This window comes from Rutilus rutilus (genome assembly GCF_951802725.1).
Source record: "Rutilus rutilus genome assembly, chromosome: 1".
Classification (NCBI taxonomy): Eukaryota; Metazoa; Chordata; class Actinopteri; order Cypriniformes; family Leuciscidae; genus Rutilus; species Rutilus rutilus.
In genome coordinates, this window is record NC_140209.1 from 894,907 (window position 1) to 916,746 (window position 21,840).

General features: G+C 40.6%; 2 protein-coding genes across 2 annotated transcripts in view; one reads left to right on the forward strand and one right to left on the reverse strand.

The window, feature by feature from the left end:
* LOC311301520 (uncharacterized protein) overlaps positions 1-21,840 on the reverse strand; it is a 402,121-nt gene that overhangs the window by 99,225 nt on the left and 281,056 nt on the right. The window lies entirely within an intron of this gene.
* LOC311301482 (uncharacterized protein) overlaps positions 1,520-21,840 on the forward strand; it is a 36,871-nt gene continuing 16,550 nt past the window's right edge. The window contains exons 1-2 of the mRNA XM_084426630.1: positions 1,520-1,624; positions 18,932-20,714. Coding sequence (XP_084282756.1) covers positions 18,937-20,714 — 1,778 coding nt within the window. The 5' untranslated portion in view covers positions 1,520-1,624; positions 18,932-18,936. The remainder of the gene's footprint in view (positions 1,625-18,931; positions 20,715-21,840) is intronic.

Genomic DNA, 21,840 nt, shown 5'->3' on the forward strand with positions numbered 1-21,840 from the left:
TCCTTCTCTATCCCTTTTTGTTTCAGAATCCACATGTAACGACATCAATCGCATCTTTTTAAACTTCCTCTGGCGAAACAAGCAACACAAGCTTAAAAAATCTGTCTTGTCAAACAATAGGTCAGATGGAGGCCTTGAAATCATTCATTTTATTGATACTAACCACACTTTTAAAATTAACTGGTTGAAAATTAACTACTCCCCTTCTAAACTTCCTCTCCATTTGTCCAAATTCCACGAACAAGCTCTATTATCTTGGAAACTGATTTATGTCCATAACTTTTCTCCCCACAAATCACTTTTATGGAACAACCAAGACATCACTGTCAAAAACAAATCCATCTTCTTCCCTTCTTGGCATGCACATGGTGTTTCTTTTATCATTGACCTTTTTGATAAGCAAGGTAACATTTTGACTTATGAAAACTTAATGTCTTGTTTTAATTTTCCCATACGTGCTCATGAATTTATCACTGTTTGTAAAGCCATCCCCTCTGGTATTCTACAACTTATGAAATGTCACTCCTCATATTTACAAAAGAGTTGTTATAATCCTACACTCACCATTAATGGCTATTTGCTCACTGATAGAAAATGTAACAACAAATGTATTAGAAATGTGATACATAGTAAGAATAAGAGCTCTCCCAGAGGGAAATTCTTTTGGGACAACCAGATTGTTACTATACAAGTTGTGCATTTCCAACAGGATAATAGAGATTCAGTTTAAAATACTTCACAAAATATAGGCTACCCCTGTAATCTGTTGCTCTCCAAATACATGGACATTGGCCAAAAATGCTCATTGTGTGACAAAGATGATGAATCCATTTTGCATGTTTTCTATGAATGTGATGTTGTACGTAATTTCTGGTTGATGTTATCTAATCACCTTGGTTTTCTTGATAATTCTTACACTTTTACAAAAAGAGATATTGTCTTTTATTTTACACACAAACAGAAATGTATTGAATTTGTTACCATTTTTTTATACTTACATCCAAACACTACATTCACAAACAGAAATTTAAAAAAGAAAAACCTATATTTTAAATGTTTCTCATTGAATTCCAGTACCTCTTATCCACGCTTCGAAGAATTAACAACAAGAAAAACACGATGCTTCTTTCTTTCTATGATGAACTCTTTACTACACAAGCTTGATATGAACTGACTTATTGATACCTCCTCCCTCCCCTTCCCTCCCCTTCCCTCGTAAGTTCCTGTGACATGTTTACTGATGTATTCATATGCATGTACAATCATTTTTAATTAATAATAAAAAAATACAAATAAAAATACTCTTTTGCTACACACTCAAAAGTATGTACTTTTTCCTCACAAAAAAAGTACATAGCCTACTTTTAGGTCGTAGTATAAGTAGGCGAATTGGGACTCAGCCATTGTCTCTGATCTATTGCCAACAGTAGATAGCTGTAAAGCTCTTTTAAAGAATGCGAGCCGCCAATAAGCCCAAAGGAGAAGAGGAAGACCTGAGGAATGCGGAAGTGACGCGTGTCGCGGAGCTATGAGCGGGAGCAGCCGATAGTAGTTCCAGCAAACACACCGACAGCTCCAGCACTGAACCCCATTCATTTCCAGTGTTTCTGAAGCTCGCGCGCTGGTAAGTTGATGAAATTACTGTATCTTTCACTTTTAAACACTTCAGCCGTCCTCTCATGAATCTAGGCAGTAGTTGTGTTTTATGTAGCCAGCTTTAGTTAGTGTTTATTGGAAGAGAATAGTTAACTGCAGCTAGCTTAGTGACCAACACTTCACTAATGTTCGCTACCAGTCAGAAATGTGTAAATGAAATCCTGAGGTCATAGTTAAATAATGTGATGTTGCACTTCATAGTTTTTTCTGTCAGCCCTGTTTACATACATGAGGTGGTCAGAATATTAGAAATACATCTGGATATATAAAGCACATAAGTACAGCAGTAGCACCCCCACAAATAATAAGACCTCAATGCTAAAACCTGTAAATGTGTATAAAATCCTGAACATTATAGAAAAGCTGAATTTATGGCTGAGCATACAGTATCATAATGCAATAAACATATAATTTGCATAATGTGTTGGATGAGCAGAGTGATCATCCAGCTTCTTCCATAATGTTGTTGGGTAAGAATAACTATTTGAATAACAATAGCTGTTTGTGTGTGTATCAGGGCTCCAGACTAACTTTTCCACTGGTTGCACTGGTGCTACCAACTTCCTCAGTTGGTCGCACCAGCATATGATTTGGTCGCACCTTTTTTTTTTACATGCCATGGGATTTATCAATGCATGCTGATGAATAGTGGTCTTTATCTGCATACCCTAGTTTTGCACTGATGTAAAAAGACTGACAGCGAAACAAGACTTCATGTCAGCAAAATGTTTCAATCTTTTAACTCTCAAAAAAAAAAAACTATTAAAAAACATGTAGCCTATGTTCTTTAATGTTTGATTATAATTTCACTGTCTTCACATAGGGATGAGAATTGATAAGATTTTATCAACATCAATGCCACTGACGATTCTGATTATCGATCCGATTCTTTAACGATTCTCTTATCGATTCTTGATAGCACTGTGTGGAAAAATGTAGTCAAATGCTTTTCAGAAAAACAAGTGGTTTTATTTATTTTAAAGCTTGAGTAAGCAAATTGTACTTTTTTTGTAATTTATGTAATAAATAGAACCTTATTGTACTTATTGTATCGCACAAATGCGACCACATAAAATTTTAACTCGCACATTCTCAAAAAATGGTTGCAGTCTGGAACCCTGTGTATATATAATTTGCATAATGTGTTGGATGAGCAAAATGATCATCCAGCTTCTTCTTTAATGTAGTTGTCTTAGAATAACAATTTTTGCTTTATGTGTGTGTGTATGTATATATGTATATGTTTTTTTCATTTAAAGGTACAATATGTAAGATTTCTTTTTGCACAGTGTGATATATTTCCTGCAGTTCAGTACTTACAATATCCCAAAAGTCTACAAATATTTTTAATTTCAGAGAAATTCCTATTTTAAATATTAGCCCGTCCCGGAAAAAAATGTCACCTGTCAATGACGCAATATCCGCACTATCCTCGGTTTCCACTCCGTATTGCCATAGCCATGAGGTAACCATGGCGACAGACGTGGACAACTGCGTAGTGCGTAACGTTTAGCGACACGCTGTTCTTGATTCGTTCAAACATTATGGACCATGGCAAGCAGACTGTGGAACGAAAAAGGACTAAAACTAAAATGAGGCTCAATATCAGCGTGGCGTTTTCCAGATGCCGAGAGCTAGCGTCTGCGACTAACCTGGACTCGACAGAGCTTCACGAGTCACGTCTTGACAACGACACCGCTCTTGAGCATTCTTTATTAGACAGGTGAGCAAATGTACATAAAACTAATCAATGTTATAAAGCTCAACATGATGAAATGTTAGAATATGATCATGTTATTCTAATGTTGATCTAGCTTACTGCTAGTCTCATATAGCAAACGAACTAACACATAGAATAACATTTTAGCTTTCACCACACTCAAATGCAGTTTAGTGTGATAGCGTATAGTGATCGACCGATATATCGGTCGGCCGATAAATCGGGCCGATATTTGCGGGTTTGACGTGTATCGGAATCGGCCGATACGCGGCTGCTGCGTTCGCCGATAGTTTTTTCCTGCCATTATTTACAGACAGGCGTCCACAGGCAGCTCTGTGTTGCTGGAGACGCTGCAGTTCACGTGCAGCCAATGCACTGCCCCTCCCACATTAGCAGAGTGCTGGAAGCCTCTTCAAGACAACCGTTAGTTTTAAAATTTCAAAGCATCTTTTAACTGTTTGACTTAGCTGAAATACACTTTGAAAGTGGGAACACGTTGCTCTATATGTGTGTGCAACTATAGCTAAGCAAGTTTGTGGGTCCAAATGGAAAACGCGAATGCCTCATCTATAAAACTGCTTGTCATTGTATTTAGGGAGCTGCAAATAGCGAAGTTTGAGGCTATCCATATGCATACGGCAGCTGTTACGAACACTGGTCATAGGATTAAATAATGCCGATGTTGTTCGGTGATTCCGTGATATTTGTGGGAGTTTTATTCAGCGGCCACCTGGCTGAGGTTTGGACGTGTGCTCATAAAAGAAGCGACGCGGTTGTGACACGCATGCGATGCAGCACGCTCGTTTGTCCAGGCGCTCCTATGCCGTGGAGAGATGAAAACATTTAAACTTTTCTGAATGCCGCAAGCGCACGCAGGTCATGTGACAAAAAACAACTGACCTTTCCATGACAACATCGAAAGCTCGGCCGAACAGCGGATCATAGCTGGATGGGGCTGGATTTGATTTCTCATCTCCATAAATATATGTAGTCGTAAAGGGCTAGAAATAAATGAATCCTTACTTCCTCGTCATCATGGAGAGAGCAGTTCATGTTTGCATAGCAACGACAGACGCAAGCCCTTGTAGAAGCGGCACGGCCGTGCTTTCCACACGTTTTAGACGCGATCCCTAATCCATAATAAACTTAGAATCTATTTGTTTTAAAATCTTTTTTGTTTTGTTTAAAATGGAGATCACGATTACATATATCAGACAACTAAACAGAATAACATGTTCCAGTCAAATTATTTTATTTATTATGCTTAAATATTTATTTTCAGAATTTATTTTCAGAATTTGAATTATGCTTAAATATTTATTTTCAGTATTTTCAGCACTGAACTTTTTTTTTTAACTTGTTCTACCTCACATGTTTTTAATATTTGTCAAATATTGTGTTTTTTTTAAGTTCAATAAATGTTCCTTTCTTAATTGAGACTTGTAACAGTTGTTATCATTATATATTATAATACGTGTTTTTATGATGTAAACTGAGTGAGCAAAAGCAGTATCAGCTCCAAATATCGGCCCAAGAAAATCAGCAACCCATATCGGTAATCGGCTAAGGCTGATGAAAAAAAATCGGTATCGGCACTAAAAAATCCATATCGGTCGATCCCTAATAGTGTAACGTTAGTTAGACCCAGTGACACAGCGCTGCGTTTCCTCAAGTTTAATTCATCTGATAAACTGACCTGTGTGAGCAGTAATTCAGCACTTGCGGGTAGTTCGGTAGAAGGAAATGTACAACCGATCGGACCAACCAACACAAGTTTCAAAAATGAAAATAGGGAATCGATTTTAATGGCCTTCTCTCGGAGTGCGTCCAGTTTATCACGATACCCCCATCCACAGCAACTGCATGCTCTGACACACACACACATAAAGTAACGGCCACCTAGTGTTAAGTAGTGTTCATGACATGAATGTTGATGTGCCTTTAAGATGACTTCTTCTATGGCGTACGTTATTGTATGCATGCTGTTCTTTTGCGAGCGCCATTTTAGGTACAATGGGCTTGCCACGCCATTTCCTACACTCAGCACATTGTCTCTGGTACTTTTTTACTTAGCTCCGCGAAGACTCTCTCTGGACCTGCATGCATCAGGCGGTTATCAAAGTCTTGGATTAGCAGTTTTGTTATGGGGTGTTCTGGTGCCAACACAATAGGGTGAGGTGACTGCATCCTCTGGCAGTGTTTCAGCTTTGCGTAATCTACCACCCACTCTAATCAGATTAAGGTGAGGATCAAAAGTTGGAGCAAGAGAGTGTAATCGACTGTTTGAATGCACAGATTTATTGGCTTTAAGGGCATGTACTTCCTTAGGAAAACTTTCAGTTTGTGCAATTCTGAGTACAGCAGTTTCAGTCTCTATGCGTTCTGAGGGCAGACATAGGAGGTGCTGCCGCCCCATGCAGAGACTGATATGTGGTCATGATGAGGTCGTCCCATGATTTGCAGTTATCTACATCAGGTAACAAGGCATCACTGGTTGTGACATTACCACAGAAAGTGGATTTACGGAGTTCTTCTGAATCTTCTATTGGCACTGATGGGTGGATTGGCCAGTGGTCTAGAGATTGGTGCAGAAATGCTTGACCTTGCTTCCATCTGCAGGTGTGGGACAAATCTATGAGGGTTTTACCCCGAGTTATATCACTGGCAGGGTTGTTATTTGAGTCCACGTATTTCCAGTTCTCGTATCCAACAAGGTCTTGAATCTCTGCGATTCGTGTACCAACAAACACTTTATAGTTGCATGACTCAGACTGTATCCAGTTTAATACGGTTGTTGAATCGGTCCACATGATTGTCTGTCTGAGGTTGAGTGTAAGTTCTGGTTAAAACCTGGCTAAAACCAGACAATTATATTACTTTAAATGAGTCCACCCCGCAAGATTCCTGTTATAAACATGAACCTCGCCTAAAGGGCAAAGGGGGAGGTGTTGTTGTAATTTATAGTAATATTTTCAGAATTACTGAGAAGACTTGTTTTAAATATAATTCTTTTGAAGTGCTGTTGCTAAATGTAACACTATCTAGTGTAAATGATAAATCACGTTTAACATTTGTGCTGGCTACTGTATACAGGCCACCAGGGCACCATACAGACTTTATCAAATAATTTGCTGATTTTCTATCAGAGTTAGTACTGGCTGCAGATAAAGTCCTAATTGTTGGTGATTTTAATATACATGTGGATAACAAAAAAGACGCATTGGCATTTAAAGACATTCTGAACTCTATTGGAGTTAGACAACACGTGTCAGGACCTACTCATTGTCGTAATCATACTCTAGATCTAATATTATCACATGGAATAGATGTTGATGCCGTTGAAATTCTGCAGCAGAGCGATGACATCTCAGATCATTATCTAGTCTCATGTAAACTTCATTTAGCCAAGGCCGCAAAGTCGACTCCATGTTACAAATATGTTAGACCTATTACTTCTGCCACTAAAGATTGCTTTATTAATAATCTTCCTGATCAGTTTCCTCATCTTAGCATCTAGGGGTGTAACGATATTCAAACCGAACCGAAAAACCGCGATACAACAGCCACGGTTCGAACCGCGATACTCTTATGTCGAACCGAACGCGCCCCGCCCCCTGCTGCCCAACTCTCACTTCACTTTGTCACAAACTGTTTTTTCTTCCTTGACATTTGATTAAATAGTAATTAATGTTATTAATGTAGGCCTAGTGTATAATGTTAAAAAAGCTTTCTATTTCAGATAAATGCGGTTATTTTGAATGGTGGTTTGTTTGTAATGTGACATATATTTTTTTGTATGACATTAAAATAATTTTTAGAATTAAATTGTACATAAATAGGTTAAGCAATACATTTTGTGTTTGTCTGATAACCTTTTAAACATATACTTAACTACAGTTTGCAGACACTGAAATGATTTACATTGTGCGATACAGTAAATATTTTGAGTGTCCCTCATTTTCCTATAAAGAACCACAATTGTCCCGCATTTGACTTTTCTGAAGTTGGCAACCCTATTCAGGTGTGCAGTTTATTTCTGACTAGTCAGTGGAGACATTTAGGCTATTTCATTTTAGTTAACTCAGGTGTGTTAACTGCTCTAAAGAAAACATGAAGCCATAAGTTTAACATAAGTTAAATTATTGTTGTTGTTTTTATTAAGTTAAAAGTGTATCTAGTAGGGGTGGGAATCTTTTACCATCTCACGATTCGATTCGATTCCGATTCTTGAGGCCACGATTCGATTCAAAATCGATTTTCGATTCAAAAAGATTTTCGATTCAAAACGATTCGATTTTATCCATAATGATTTCTAATCAGGTTTCTGATCATGGTCTACTCTCATCTGCTTTGCTATACAGAATGACAAACGGAGACATTAAAGTGTCTTTTTCACATTTATTAAGTTTAATTCGCAGGGAAGTGCCTTTTATCAAAAACATTGTAGCTAGCTATGAAATAAGTTGGAACAAAAATAAAGTGCTTCTTCACAATACAAAATGGTTGAAAATAGATGCATTTCCCAGGAAAGTTGCAGTTTACCACAAATATCATGTAGAACACAACCGGTGAAGACAAAAAAACATCTATATTTCTCAGTCAGACTCAGTAACTTAAAGAATAACAAGTTATGAAAATAAAGTGCTTCTTTCAAAATGAAAAATAGTACCCCTAAGCTACCTGTCTCTGAAATGTTCATGACAGTGACTCCTGCAACAATAGAACTGTAAACTGTGCAACTGAACTGATTATATGATTTTCATGAACTGTGTCCAAGGTTACTGTGCATTTGCAGATGCAACATTCAGGTTCTTTTGCAGGAAAAGAAGCTGATCAACATGTGCAGGAGTGAGACTGCTTCGCTGTGCTGTCACTATATCTCCAGCGGTGGAGAAAACTCTCTCAGCTGCAACGCTAGTGCCAGGGATACACAAGTATCGCTTAGCCAGTCCAGCTAAGAGAGGAAAAGCTGTCTGATGGGTCCTCCACCAGCTGAGCGGGTTCTCTGACAAAGACAGGGGAGGGGCTTCAAGATACTTCTTCAGTTCCTCTTCAGCTCTGGAGCTGGCAGATCTACGGACAACACTGACCTCAGTAAATGTCTTGCCCAATAGCGTGACCAGTGCAGAGGGCCGTCTTTTTGGAGCAGGGCTGCCTTCTTGCTGTGGTGTCTCAGACTCAACCTCAGCCTCTTCTGAGTTCACTTGTCTCTACAGAAACAATTAAACAATCATGTCAGTCATAATCAATTATGTACAAAATAGTCACACAAGTCCCTCATTTTATGGTTAACTAAAATTAAAAGGCATATATAAAACCTGCAAGATGAGATGGCATCACTTTTCTTTTTTTACCTACATCCATTTTCAGCAAGCATAAATGTCTTACACATTTAGAAAATATATATATTACTCAAGAACAGATAATAATTTACCTCAAGTGCTGCAGCCTCTGCAACTACATTGGCATGGATTTCCAGCTGGTCCTCCTCAGTGAGGAAAGGCAGGGCCTTAAATCTGGGGTCCAAAAGGGAAGCAGAGTACAGCATGCGCTTATCCCGTGCAGAACTGTATCTTTTCGCCAGATCATCGTGGATTGCCAGTTTGATATCCCGAATAACTGGTGTGTCAGCTGCAGCAACGCCAGCTGCCTCCGTGTCGTGCAGCAATTGAGCGTGCAAAGGAGCAATAACTGAGAGTGTAGGCGTAGAATCCTCTGACATTATGTGGGTTGCGTCTTTCATTGGTTTCAGCGCCGATGCTATTTCCTCAGCAGTGGAGATGTCGGTGTCGCTGAGTGTGCAGATGTCACTTCCAGATTTTCTCACCTGGGGAGAGAGCAGCGCGGCACAAATAGCAGGCTGCTGCTCTAGGAATCGTTCTATCATGTCCAGCGCGCTGTTCCAGCGTGTAGCGACATCCGTTTTCAGTTTGTGCACCGGTAACTGCAGAAGTTTCTGCTTTTCCAGCAGTTCATGATTTGCAATGGCGCTGCGGTGGAAGAAACCAGTAATTCGCCTGATCCTCCCAAGCAGTCGTGACACCGTGGTGAGCTTCAGAGCTCGTTGTGCAGCCAGGTTGAGAGTATGGGCAAAACATGTAATGTGTGCCAAGTTGTCAATCTGTGCAGCGGCGAGCATGTTGGCAGCATTATCAGTCACAATCACCAGATCCGAGACCGTCAGCTCCCATTCATTAGCAACGGAGTGAAACATGGCATTGACATTTACAGCTGTATGGCTCTCGTGCATCACGCGAGTTTGCAAAACACAGGATTCGAGCACCCACGTATCAGTTATGTAGTGAGCGGTGAATGTCACAAAAGACTTGGTTGCTCTTGATGTCCATGCATCACATGTTAGTGCCACTCTGGTCGTTTCGGTTAGGGCACTGGTGACCTTTCTTTTAGTCTCATTGTAAAGCTGTGGCACAGCTGTCTCAGTGAAAAACTTGCGGGACGGTATGGCGTACCTCGGCTCCGCTGTCTGTAACATGCAGACGAACCCCTCGTTCTCCACCACACTGTAAGGCCTTAGGTCTTTGGCGATGAAGCAGGCGATAGATCGAGTTATTTTTTTTGCTCTCTCGGAGTTGGCAGGGAGTTTCGTGAAGCACTGCAGTGTGCGTTGGACTGCAGTGTGCGTTGGACTGCAGCTGGCGGCTGACTCTGCTCCGTGTCACTGAGCTCCGGGTGATGCCTAGTAATATGAGCCCGCACATTTGTTGTGCTGCCGAAGTACTTGGTCTTCGTTTTGCAAAGCTTGCACACTGTGTGTGTCATGTCCAGCGCAGTGCTTCCAGGCATTCGGTAAAAACCGAAATGACGCCAAACTTTAGCTTTAAGTGAAGACGGGGCTGGTTGGATCTCCCTCTCATCCATATTTGCTTCCTCTTTGTTGTGATTTGCCGCTCGCTCACATTCAAAAACCGGCTGCGTGGTGACGTTCCGCATAGGCTTGTTACAAAAATGGAGGCTAACAGCCAGCTGATTTTATTTATTTATTTATTTATTTATTTATTAAATCGATTCTTGGACATTTCAAATCGATTCTGAATCGTTGCAAATGAGAATCTAGATTCTTTTGTGAATCGATTTTTTGGCACACCCCTAGTATCTAGTGTTATTATTGCTGGTGGTGCCCTACCATGAACCCTGCCCCCACAGCAAACAGAACCAAACCGAACCGTGGCTCCAAAACCGTGATATGAACCGAACCGTGGCATTGGTGTATCGTTACACCCCTATTAGCATCCCAGATAGCTTAGAAGAACTAGATATTGTGACAGAAACTTTTAACTCTCTCTTTTCCAGCACTTTAGACACAGCGTCAGCTACAGTATCGCATCAGGCAGAGCATTGTAGTCTCCATGAGGAAAAATTTGATTCATTCGTTGCTATAGGAGAGGAAGAATTGACTAAACTCGTTAAATCATCTAAATCTACAACATGTATGTTAGACCCTATACCAACTAAGCTACTGAAAGAGATGCTTCCAGAGGTCACAGATCCTCTTCTTAATATCATTAATTCATCTTTGTCTCTAGGATACGTACCGAAAACCTTTAAGCTGGCTATGATTAAACCACTTGTTAAAAAACCGCAACTTGATCCTACAGAATTAGTCAATTACAGGCCAATCTCGAATCTACCTTTTCTGTCAAAGATACTAGAAAAGGCAGTATCTTCACAACTGTGTTCCTTTTTAGAAAGAAATGATATCTGTGAGGATTTCCAGTAGGGCTGGGACAATATATTGATGCATCGCGATTCTTGGATCGATTCCATTTTTTTCCGAATGCATCGCGAATTGATTCTGAGCTTAGTTTTTAACAGGAGATGACGCTCTAGGCTAATTTTTAACCGGACGCTCAAATGCTCATGAAGAAGAACGCTTGTGCGTTCAGCTGAGTCTGAGAATCTACTTGCACTTCGAATGTTTTTATGATGCGAGATTAATGTAAACAGCCCAATGCAAACACCCTTGTAATTCGCTTCAACCTTTTCGAATTATTATTTTCGATTATTTTATAGAAGGTTCACAAGCACGCTGTTTCAAAAGCATGCAGTGCCATCTGCTGTTAAAAACGAAACTCGAGAGAGAATCGCGATGCATTCGGAAAAATTGGAATCGATCCAGAATCATTTCTCGATTCACGATGCATCGATATATTGTCCCAGCCCTAATTTCCAGTCAGGATTTAGACCGTACCATAGTACTGAGACTGCTCTCATTAGAGTCACAAATGATTTGCTCTTATCATCCGATCGTGGTTGTATCTCTCTATTAGTGTTACTCGATCTTAGTGCTGCGTTTGACACCATTGACCACAACATTCTTTTAAATAGACTCGAAAATTATGTTGGCATTAGTGGAATTGCACTAGCATGGTTTAAATCATACTTATCTGACCGTTATCAGTTTGTAGTAGTAAATGAAGAGATATCTCATCGATCACAAGTTCAGTATGGCGTACCACAAGGCTCAGTACCAGGACCGCTGCTGTTCACTCTGTACATGCTACCCTTGAGAGATATCATTAGGAAACATGGAATCAATTTTCACTGTTATGCTGATGACACTCAGCTCTATATTTCTTCACGCCCAGACGAAACTTACCAATTCACAAAATTAACGGAATGCATAGCTGATATAAAAAATTTGATGACTAGTAATTTCCTACTACTAAATTCTGAAAAAACAGATATTCTAATTATTGGACAAAAAACATCTTCACATAATAACCTAGAATACTGTCTAACACTTGATGGCTGCTCTGTTAAGTCTTCGTCGTCGGTTAGGAACCTGGGTGTGCTCTTTGATACCAATCTTTCATTTGAAAGTCACGTGTCTAGTATCTGTAAAACCGCATTTTTCCATCTTAAAAATATATCTAAATTACGCCATATGCTCTCATTGACAAATGCAGAACAATTAGTTAATGCGTTCATGACTTCAAGGCTAGATTATTGTAATGCTCTACTGGGTGGTTGCCCTGCACGCTTAATAAACAAATTACAGCTAGTTCAAAACGCAGCAGCTCGAGTTCTTACCAGAACCAGGAAGTATGACCATATTAGCCCAGTTCTGTCAAAACTGCACTGGCTCCCTATTAAACATCGCATCAATTTTAAAATATTGCTGATTACTTACAAAGCACTAAATGGTTTAGCTCCGCAGTACTTGAGCGAGCTCTTAACGCATTATAGTCCGTCACGTCTATTGCGATCTCAAAATTCCGGCCAGTTGATAATACCAAGAATATCAAAGTCGACTGCTGGCGGTAGATCCTCTTCCTACCATTGTCCGGGAAGCAGACACACTCTGTCAGTTCAAAGCTAGACTAAAAACACATCTCTTTGACCTAGCATACACAACACATTATTGACTTCTATAATTCCATATTAGGCTGCATAGATTAGGTCAGCCGGAACCGTGAACACTTCCCATAAATCCTGATGTACTCGTTACATCATAAAAAGAATGGCGTCTACGTTAAAATTAGTCTCTCTGCTTATACCGAGGTTTACCGCAGTCCGCCGGATCCAGGCCGTATCCAGATCCGATGAAGGACCTGCGCCTGGACGCGACGACAATGCAGTACTGAAGTGTCAACCAGTCTCTCCGTTTCTGAAGTGAGGTGGACTCCAGCTGTATCCAGATTAGATGGTGGATCTGCACGTGGACCCAACCATGACGCATCCCTGAAGTGCCGGCCTCATCGACACGACCAATCTGACTTCTGACCCGTAATGCTGCCTGGATCATAATCATACACTGTTCGCTCGTTGGCCAGAGGAGAACTGGCCCCTGACTGAGCCTGGGTTCTCCCAAGGTTTTTTTCTCCATTCTGTCACCTGATGGAGTTTTGGTTCCTTGCCACTGTTGCCTTGGCTTTTGGCTTGCTTAGTTGGGGACATTTAATATTCATCAGGACAAAAAGATGTTTAATTTTTTAACGGTCCTCCACGACTGCGGCGAGTGAGTGAGAGTGTGTTTTCGCGAGTGAGTGAGTGAGTGTGTGTGTGTGTGTGAGAGAGAGAGAGTGCGAGTGAGTGAGTGTGTGTGTGTGTGTAGGCTATGTGAGCGAGCTTGTGTATATGTGCGAGTAAATGAGTGTGTGAGACAGCTCGCGATGACTGGTCGGAAAACAACGTGTAGTCTGAACCAGGCATAAGAGTTACCTCAGGATTTTTTGTTGTTTTATTAGCTCAATCCAAATAGCCTACAGTATAAATAATTTGGATGTTTAACAATCTTAGTTGCGCACTGCACAGTGACTTTTCAGTTAGAGAAAGGGTTTGCCTTTGCAATTTTGTTTATGATGATGCGCTTTAAATACAATAAATATGTATTTTTTCAATATATTTACAGTTCGCACTTATTTTGATTCGAATCGTAAATCGAGTTTTTTACAAAAAAATCGCAGGTTTTTTTAGGGGGGAAAATCGCCCAGCTCTACGTGGAATAGGGAGTGTCTTCTCGGGTGCCACCCGTGACCTCGCCATGATGAATGCAATTTGGATGTCATCACCGGTTTCCGCCCGTACATAGGCCACAGAGCCATATGCCTTCTCCGAGGCATCACAGAAGACATGCATATCGATAATGGGGGAGGTGTTGTTGCATGCTGGTGTGTAACACCTAGGCAGTGTTATTCTCTGTAGGTTTGGAAGCTCTTCTTCCCAAGCGTGCCATTCTGAGAAGAGATCAACTGGCAGGAGTTCATCCCAACCTCCAACCCTCTTCCATAGTGATTGATTGCACTATGATTTTGGCCCTTGTAGTGAACGGAATGATGTAACCTAGTTGGTCATATGGTGCGTTCAAGTCCTCCTGGGAATTTCGTACGTACGAGGTGGGAAGTCGTGTTGACGACGTGAGGTGCGTTCAAGTCAGTTTCGTCGGAGCAAGATAGTGGTGTACCTTCTTTTAATGAATAACACGAAAATATAGCAAGTTTTGTTAACTCTGCTTATAGAAAATGAAGAACAAAGACTGCGCATCGGGTGTGTTTTTCTTTTTATGTTTTTAATTAACTTATGAAGCCAATGTAAATTAACTGTATCATTATATAATTAGTATATATAATTGTTATATTACAAGTAGGCTATATCATATTTTGTGCAGAAAGCTTACTTTGTTATAAATGAAAAAGCCTTACAATGTCACTGCTAAATACCTGTAAGTATTGTGATATATTTTACTATCACTTTGCTCAACTACAGACGTTGCATTCATTGATTTGAGAATGGACACAAGCGGTAACAGCAACAGAACCATCACGGTGGGCAAAGTGTATCTGACCATGTAACTGTCTGTCCGAGTTTTGCCGAGAGCCGGAGGCGGCAAGAAATTTGACAGAGGCAACCGCCTCAGAATTCTCTATGCAGGGATAATTCTGGTTCGCGTGGCTACGCGGAAGCGATTAAAATTCTGTATTACAAATTTTAAGGCCAGACAAAGTAGTATGTTTAGGGTTGATTTGTAGGGAAGGACTACACACCTGCGCACATATATTCAAATGCACATACCTATAGACTGAACTCGTAATATGCAATTGATGCACGCAATTGATGCACGCCATCAGTGTTCTCACGGGTTCGCATTTTTGAAGGTTTGCACAGAAATAACTTAAAAGAGTTTTCTGTTAGAACAGTGTCGTGTTAGCGGCCCCTAAGTTTATAACTAATGACCGTTGCGATGGAAGTGAATCAATAAAAACTAACTTTAGCTGGAAAATAACCGATTCTAAACCTCGGGATAAACAGAGAGACTAATATTATTGTATACGCCATCCTTCTTATGATGTACCAAGTACTGTACATCAGGATTTATGGGAAGTGTTCCCGGTCCTTATTCATTTAAGTGAATAAGACTTCATATTTAGTTGCAAATCCTTTGCTTGCAATAACTGCATCAAGCCTGGGACCCATTGACATCACCAAACTTCTGCATTGTTCTTTTGTAATGCTTTTCCAGGCTTTCACCACAGCCTTTTTCAGTTGTTGTTTGTTTTGGGGGGTTACTCCCTTCAGTCTCTTTTTTTTTTTAGCAGGCAAAATGCATTCTCTATAGGGTTTAAGTCTGGAGATTGACTTGGCCAGTCTAAAACTTTCCACTTCTTGCCCCTGATGAACTCCTTTGTAGGCTTGGGCAGTATTCGAATTTTGATACCGTCAAACCGCCTCCCTATTTTACCGGGGTATATACGGTATTACCGTGACTAATTAAAAATTATGACATAATGGGCTCAGACGGCGTCACCAAACTGTTGGCTTGTGCCTACACCGTTCAGAAACTGAATGCCAGATCGGGCAAAAAAACAACAACAAAAAAATCAAGCCCAACCCCTGCACGTTGTGTCTGAGTCCGGCCAACGGCATTAACTGTTATTATGAGCCGGAGCCCACCATTATTCAACATAATATCTGTGTGCATGCAACAAGCAAGAACTGCCTTTGTAATCCGGTGATGCGTGTCCATTGATTTTTATTAATAAAACTTTTCTGCAAAGATGGAAGTTGACGATCACCATCTCTGTAGTGAACGCGCCAATAGAGAGAAATGCACATCATTACACAATCAGAGAGTGGCCTTTTTCTTTTCGTTTTGAATTGTTTCGTTTAAAGAAATTGACGATCGGCATCTCCGTAGTGAACGCTATAGAGAGAAATGCACATCATGTCATATAACATCATATAATATTTTAACAAATACGAAACTTAATGCTTATGCATCCTGGCAGCAGTGAGTGGGCGGTTGTTTCGGAGATGCGACATTAGAGGTGTTTACATCTCTCGCGGTCACCTTTTTATTGCACAATTTACAAATTGCCTCATCAGTATTTACCGCCTCTCCCTTCTCATTCGGTTGGAACCAGAAATATTGCCAAACTGCAACCACACATAAGCATTTTTTAGGCAATAAATAAATAATATATATTATAGGCTATATAAGTGCTGGTAATGACGGTATTGAAACTGATACCGGTGCTATTTTAAGATCCCGCGGTATCCGATATTACCGTAATACCGCCCAACCCTACTCCTTTGTTGTTTTGGCACTGTGTTTTGGGTCATTATCTTGCTGCATGATGAAGGATCTCCCAATCAGCGTGGTTGCATCTTTCTGTAAATTGGCAGACAAAATGTGTCTGTACACTTCTGAGTTAATTTGGCTGCTGCCATCATGTGTTATATCATCAGTGAAGATTAATGAGCCCGTCTCAGAAGAAGCCATGCAAGCCCAAGCCATGACATTACCTCCTTCGTGTTTCACAGATGAGCTTTGTGTGTTTGGTGTCATGAGCAGATATTTTTTTTCTCCAAACTTTAGCCTTTCCATCACTTTGGTAAAGGTTAATCTTTCTCATCAGTCCATAAAACTTTGCCCCAGAATGTTTGAAGCTTGCCTCTGTACTTTTTGGCAAATTCCAGCCTGGCCTTCATATTCTTCTTGCTAATGAAATGTTTGCATCTTCTGGTGTAGCCTCTGTACTTTTGTTCATGAAGTCTTCTGCGAACAGTAGATTGTGATACCTTCACTCCTGCCCTCTGGAGGTTGTGGCTGATGTCACTAACAGTTGTTTTAGGGTTTTTCTTTACAGCTCTCACAATGTTTCTGTTGTCAACGGCTGATGTTTTCCTTGGTCTACGCTTTCGAGGTCTGTTACTTAGTATACCAGAGGTTTCTTTCTTCCTCAGGACATTCCAAATGGTTGTACTGGCTATGGCCAATGTTTGTGCAATGGCTCTAATTGATTTTCCATTTTCTCTCAGCTTCACATTTGCTTGTTTTTCACCCATAGACAGCTCTCTGGTTTTCATGTTGGTTACACGTCTAACTATAAATGCAGTCTGCACAGGCAAAACCAAAATCTGAAACTGAGCGCAGACATTCAGTGCTATTAATTGTTTGAATAATCAATGTAATAGACCAGGGCAACAAAACATACCTGCCAGTCATATGTTCCAATACTTTTGGTCACATGAGCAATGGTTGGGTTCAAACAAAAGGTTATATCTTCTAAGTTGTGTATCAGATCCAGATGTAAATACCTGGAAATAAAAGCTGAAATGCTGATATCTGATTATTCTTTTCACTCCTCTGTCAGAAATCTTGCGAGGAGCACCTGGTCGAGGCAAATTTATGGTGAAATGATTGTCTTTCCACCTCCGTATTATGGCCCCAAAAGTGCTCACTGTACCATTCAGAAGCTTAGAATGGTGCCTATAACCAATGCCATCATTATGTGTTGGAACAATTAGGTTGCGAAGGTCTTGAGACAGCTCTTCGCTTTTACCCATCATGAGATGTGTCTTGTGTGACACCTTGGCAATGAGACCTTTTGTAGGCCATCCGTTGGGACTGAACCAGCTGTTATTAATTTGCACGGACAGGGGGCTGGATTGTTTTTTAATTACTAATAGTTTTAAGCTGTTGTCTTGGCTTTCCATGCCTTTTTGCACCTCCCTTTCTTCATGTGTTCAATACTTTTTCCCTGTGTCATTTCACATTATTACACACAACTTAATTTCTGAGCTTATTTGTTTTGGTTTCTTTGTATGTACTGATTCCTTGGGTTGTTATCAACATCTCAAACAACCTCAAACAGTCACAGTCCAAACTCCACTATGACCAAGACCAAAGAGCTGTCAAAGGACACCAGTAACAAAACGGTGGGGGACCTAGTGAATGACCTGCAGAGAGCTGGGACCAAAGTAACAAAGGCTACCATCAGTAACACACTACGCCACCAGGGACTCAAATCCTGCAGTGCCAGACGTGTGCCCCTGCTTAAGCCAGTACATGTCCAGGCCCGTCTAAAGTTTGCTAGAGCGTATTTGGATGATCCAGAAGAGGATTGGGAGAATGTCATATGGTCAGATGAGCTTTTTGGTAAAAACTCAACTCGTCGTGTTTGGAGAAGAAAGAATGCTGAGTTGCATCCAAAGAACACCATACCCTACTGTAAAGCATGGGGGTGGAAACATCATGCTTTGGGGCTGTTTTTCTGCAAAGGGACCAGGACGACTGATCCGTGTAAAGGAAAGAATGAATGGGGCCATGTATCGTGAGATTTTGAGTGAAAACCTCCTTCAATCAGCAAGGGCATTGAAGATGAAACGTGGCTAGGTCTTCGTTTGACCTCTGTCATTGCCAACAAATGGTATATAACAAAGTATTGAGATGAACTTTTGTTATTGACCAAATACTTATTTTCCACCATAATTTGCAAATAAATTCTTTAATAATCAGACAATGTGATTTTCTGGATTTTTTTTCTCATTTTGTCTCTCAGAGTTGAGGTATACCTCTCTCATCTTTTTAAGTGGGAGAACTTGCACAATTGGTGGCTGACTAAATACTTATTTACCCCACTGTATAATCAATTTATAGAAAGGCATCAAATTATCATAATATTTTATAGCCGTTGTCTACTTTCTACCATTACATCAGGGCTCCATTTTTATGTCTTTACACTTTATATTTCTCTCGGTTAATTATTTTGGTGTACTGAAAATTTAATTTCATATTTTTTTCTTTCATTTCAGACCTGATGGAAGTGAAGGAGGAGAGTGAAGAACTGAGTGAAGTGAAGGAGGAGAGTGAAGCACTGAGTGAAGTGAAGGAGGAGAGTGAAGAACTGAGTGAAGTGAAGGAGGAAAGTGAAGAACTGAGTGAAGTGAAGGAGGAGAGTGAAGAACTGAGTGAAGTGAAGGAGGAGAGTGAAGAACTGAGTGAAGTGAAGGAGGAGAGTAAAGAACTGACATTTTTAAAGGAAAGAAGAGCCAAGAAATCTTTCAACTGCACTCAGTGTGGGAAGAATTTCACAAGAAAACAAAATCTTGAGATTCACTTGAGGATCCACACCGGAGAGAAGCCGTTCTCATGTGATCAGTGTGGGAAGAGTTTCACAAGCAAACTAAATCTTGAGATTCACATGAGGATCCACACCGGAGAGAAGCCGTTCTCATGTGATCAGTGTGGGAAGAGTTTCACAAGCAAACTAAATCTTGTGCGTCACATGAGGATCCACACCGGAGTGAAGCCGTTCTCATGTGATCAATGCGGCAAAACATTTCCTAGTACATCAGTCCTGAAGACACACCTGACAGTTCATGCTAAGGAGAAGCCACATTTATGTTCTGTGTGTGGAAAGAGTTTTTCACTTCTGCCATATTTACACGCACATCAGAAAATTCACACTGGTGTGAGAGAGTACATGTGCTTTGAGTGTGAGAAGACTTTTACTACAGCAGGCAGTTTAAAACTGCACCAGAGAATCCACACTGGAGAACAACCTTACAAGTGTTCACACTGCGACAAGAGATTCAGTCAGCCATCAATTCTGAAAACACATGAGATGATCCACACTGGAGAACAACCTTACAAGTGTTCACACTGTGACAAGAGATTCATTCAGCCATCAAATCTGAAAACACATGAGAGAATCCACACTGGAGAACAACCTTACAAGTGTTCACACTGTGACAAGAGATTCATTCAGCCATCAAATCTGAAAACACATGAGAGAATCCACACTGGAGAACAACCTTACAAGTGTTCACACTGTGACAAGAGATTCATTCAGCCATCAAATCTGAAAACACATGAGATGATCCACACTGGAGAACAACCTTACAAGTGTTCACACTGTGACAAGAGATTCAGTCAGCCAGTACATCTGAAAACACATGAGAGGATCCACACTGGAGAACAACCTTACAAGTGTTCACACTGCGACAAGAGATTCAGTCTGTCAACAAATCTGAAAAGACATGAGAGGATCCACACTGGAGAACAACCTTACAAGTGTTCACACTGTGACAAGAGATTCAGTAATTCTGCAAATCTGAAAACACATGAGATGATCCACACTGGAGAACAACCTTACAAGTGTTCACACTGTGACAAGAGATTCAGTAATTCAGCAAATCTGAAAACACATGAGATGATCCACACTGGAGAACAACCTTACAAGTGTTCACACTGTGACAAGAGATTCAGTAATTCTGCAAATCTGAAAACACATGAGATGATCCACACTGGAGAACAACCTTACAAGTGTTCACACTGTGACAAGAGATTCAGTAATTCAGCAAATCTGAAAACACATGAGAGGATCCACACTGGAGAACAACCTTACAAGTGTTCACACTGTGACAAGAGATTCAGTCTGTTAGGAAATCTGAAAAAACATGAGAAGATCCACACTGGAGAGAAGCCGCACACGTGTGATCAGTGTGGAAAGAGTTTCTCTATTAAACGTCGCCTGAATCTACACATGAAGATCCATGCAGTGGAGAAACCACTTAAGCACAGTCTGAGATCACGGTAAGTTGTTTATTTTCATGTGCTGAGCAACAAAGTGTCTTCTGTGTAAGTTAGCCACACATCACTCTATAGCCAAATCTCTCCTCTCCACCTATAGCTGGTGTGTGGTGTGCACAGGACACTTTGTTGATTTATATCTATTAACTTGTGTTCAACCAACAGGAATGTCTAATTTGTCAGTTCAGATCAATGCAAAAATGGCGCTCATGTAAAGCAGAAATACAGCACTATACAGTGCTCTAGACCAGTGGTTCCCAATTCCAGTCCTCGGGACCCCTTGCTCTGCACATTTTGTATGTCTCTCTTATCTGACACACTCAGTTCAGTTCATAGAGTCTCTCCTAATGAGCTGATGATCTGGTTCAGGTGTGTTAAATAAGGGAGACATACAAAATGTGCAGAGCAAGGGGTCCCGAGGACTGGAATTGGGAACCACTGCTCTAGACTGCGACTAAATGGTCACATTTTGCAACGTTTTTTTAAAAGAGAGCTGCCATTTCTGCCGCATACGAGAAACATCACACGACAAACGAAAGCAGAATGAAACCACGCTACTCGTTTGCGCTGCGCAGCGCAAACAGTTTATCGGAAGCTAGAATTTTACTTTGTTTACTTTACACACACTCATCGCTTCGCTTCAGAAGGCCTTTATTAACCCTCCAGAGCCATGGAGCACTTTTATGATGATAGATGCCCTTTTAATTTTAACCCCACCCCGAGCACTGCCCATCGTCCCTCACTCCTTCAATATGTCTCGAGAACGCACTGCCTGAAATAGGTTAGAAGGTGCAAATGATTATCCATTTTCTCTGCGCAAACCTAAAATGCAAACCTGCAAAAGCGCAGAAGCCATCCTTCTTATGATGTACCAAGTACATCAGGATTTATGGGAAGTGTTCCCGGTTCCATTTTACCTAATTTATCCAGCCTAACATTGGATTATAGAAGTCTATAATGTATTGTGTACGCTAGTCCAAAGAGGTGTCTTTAATCTAGCTTTGAACTGACAGAGTGTGTCTGCTTCCCGGACAATAGCCGCTTTCCGACCAGAGGAACCTTTTCATAGTTCCTAGAACTATTGGCTAAAGTACCCAGATGTCGGCGTGTTCGCACCGCAGGAACTAGG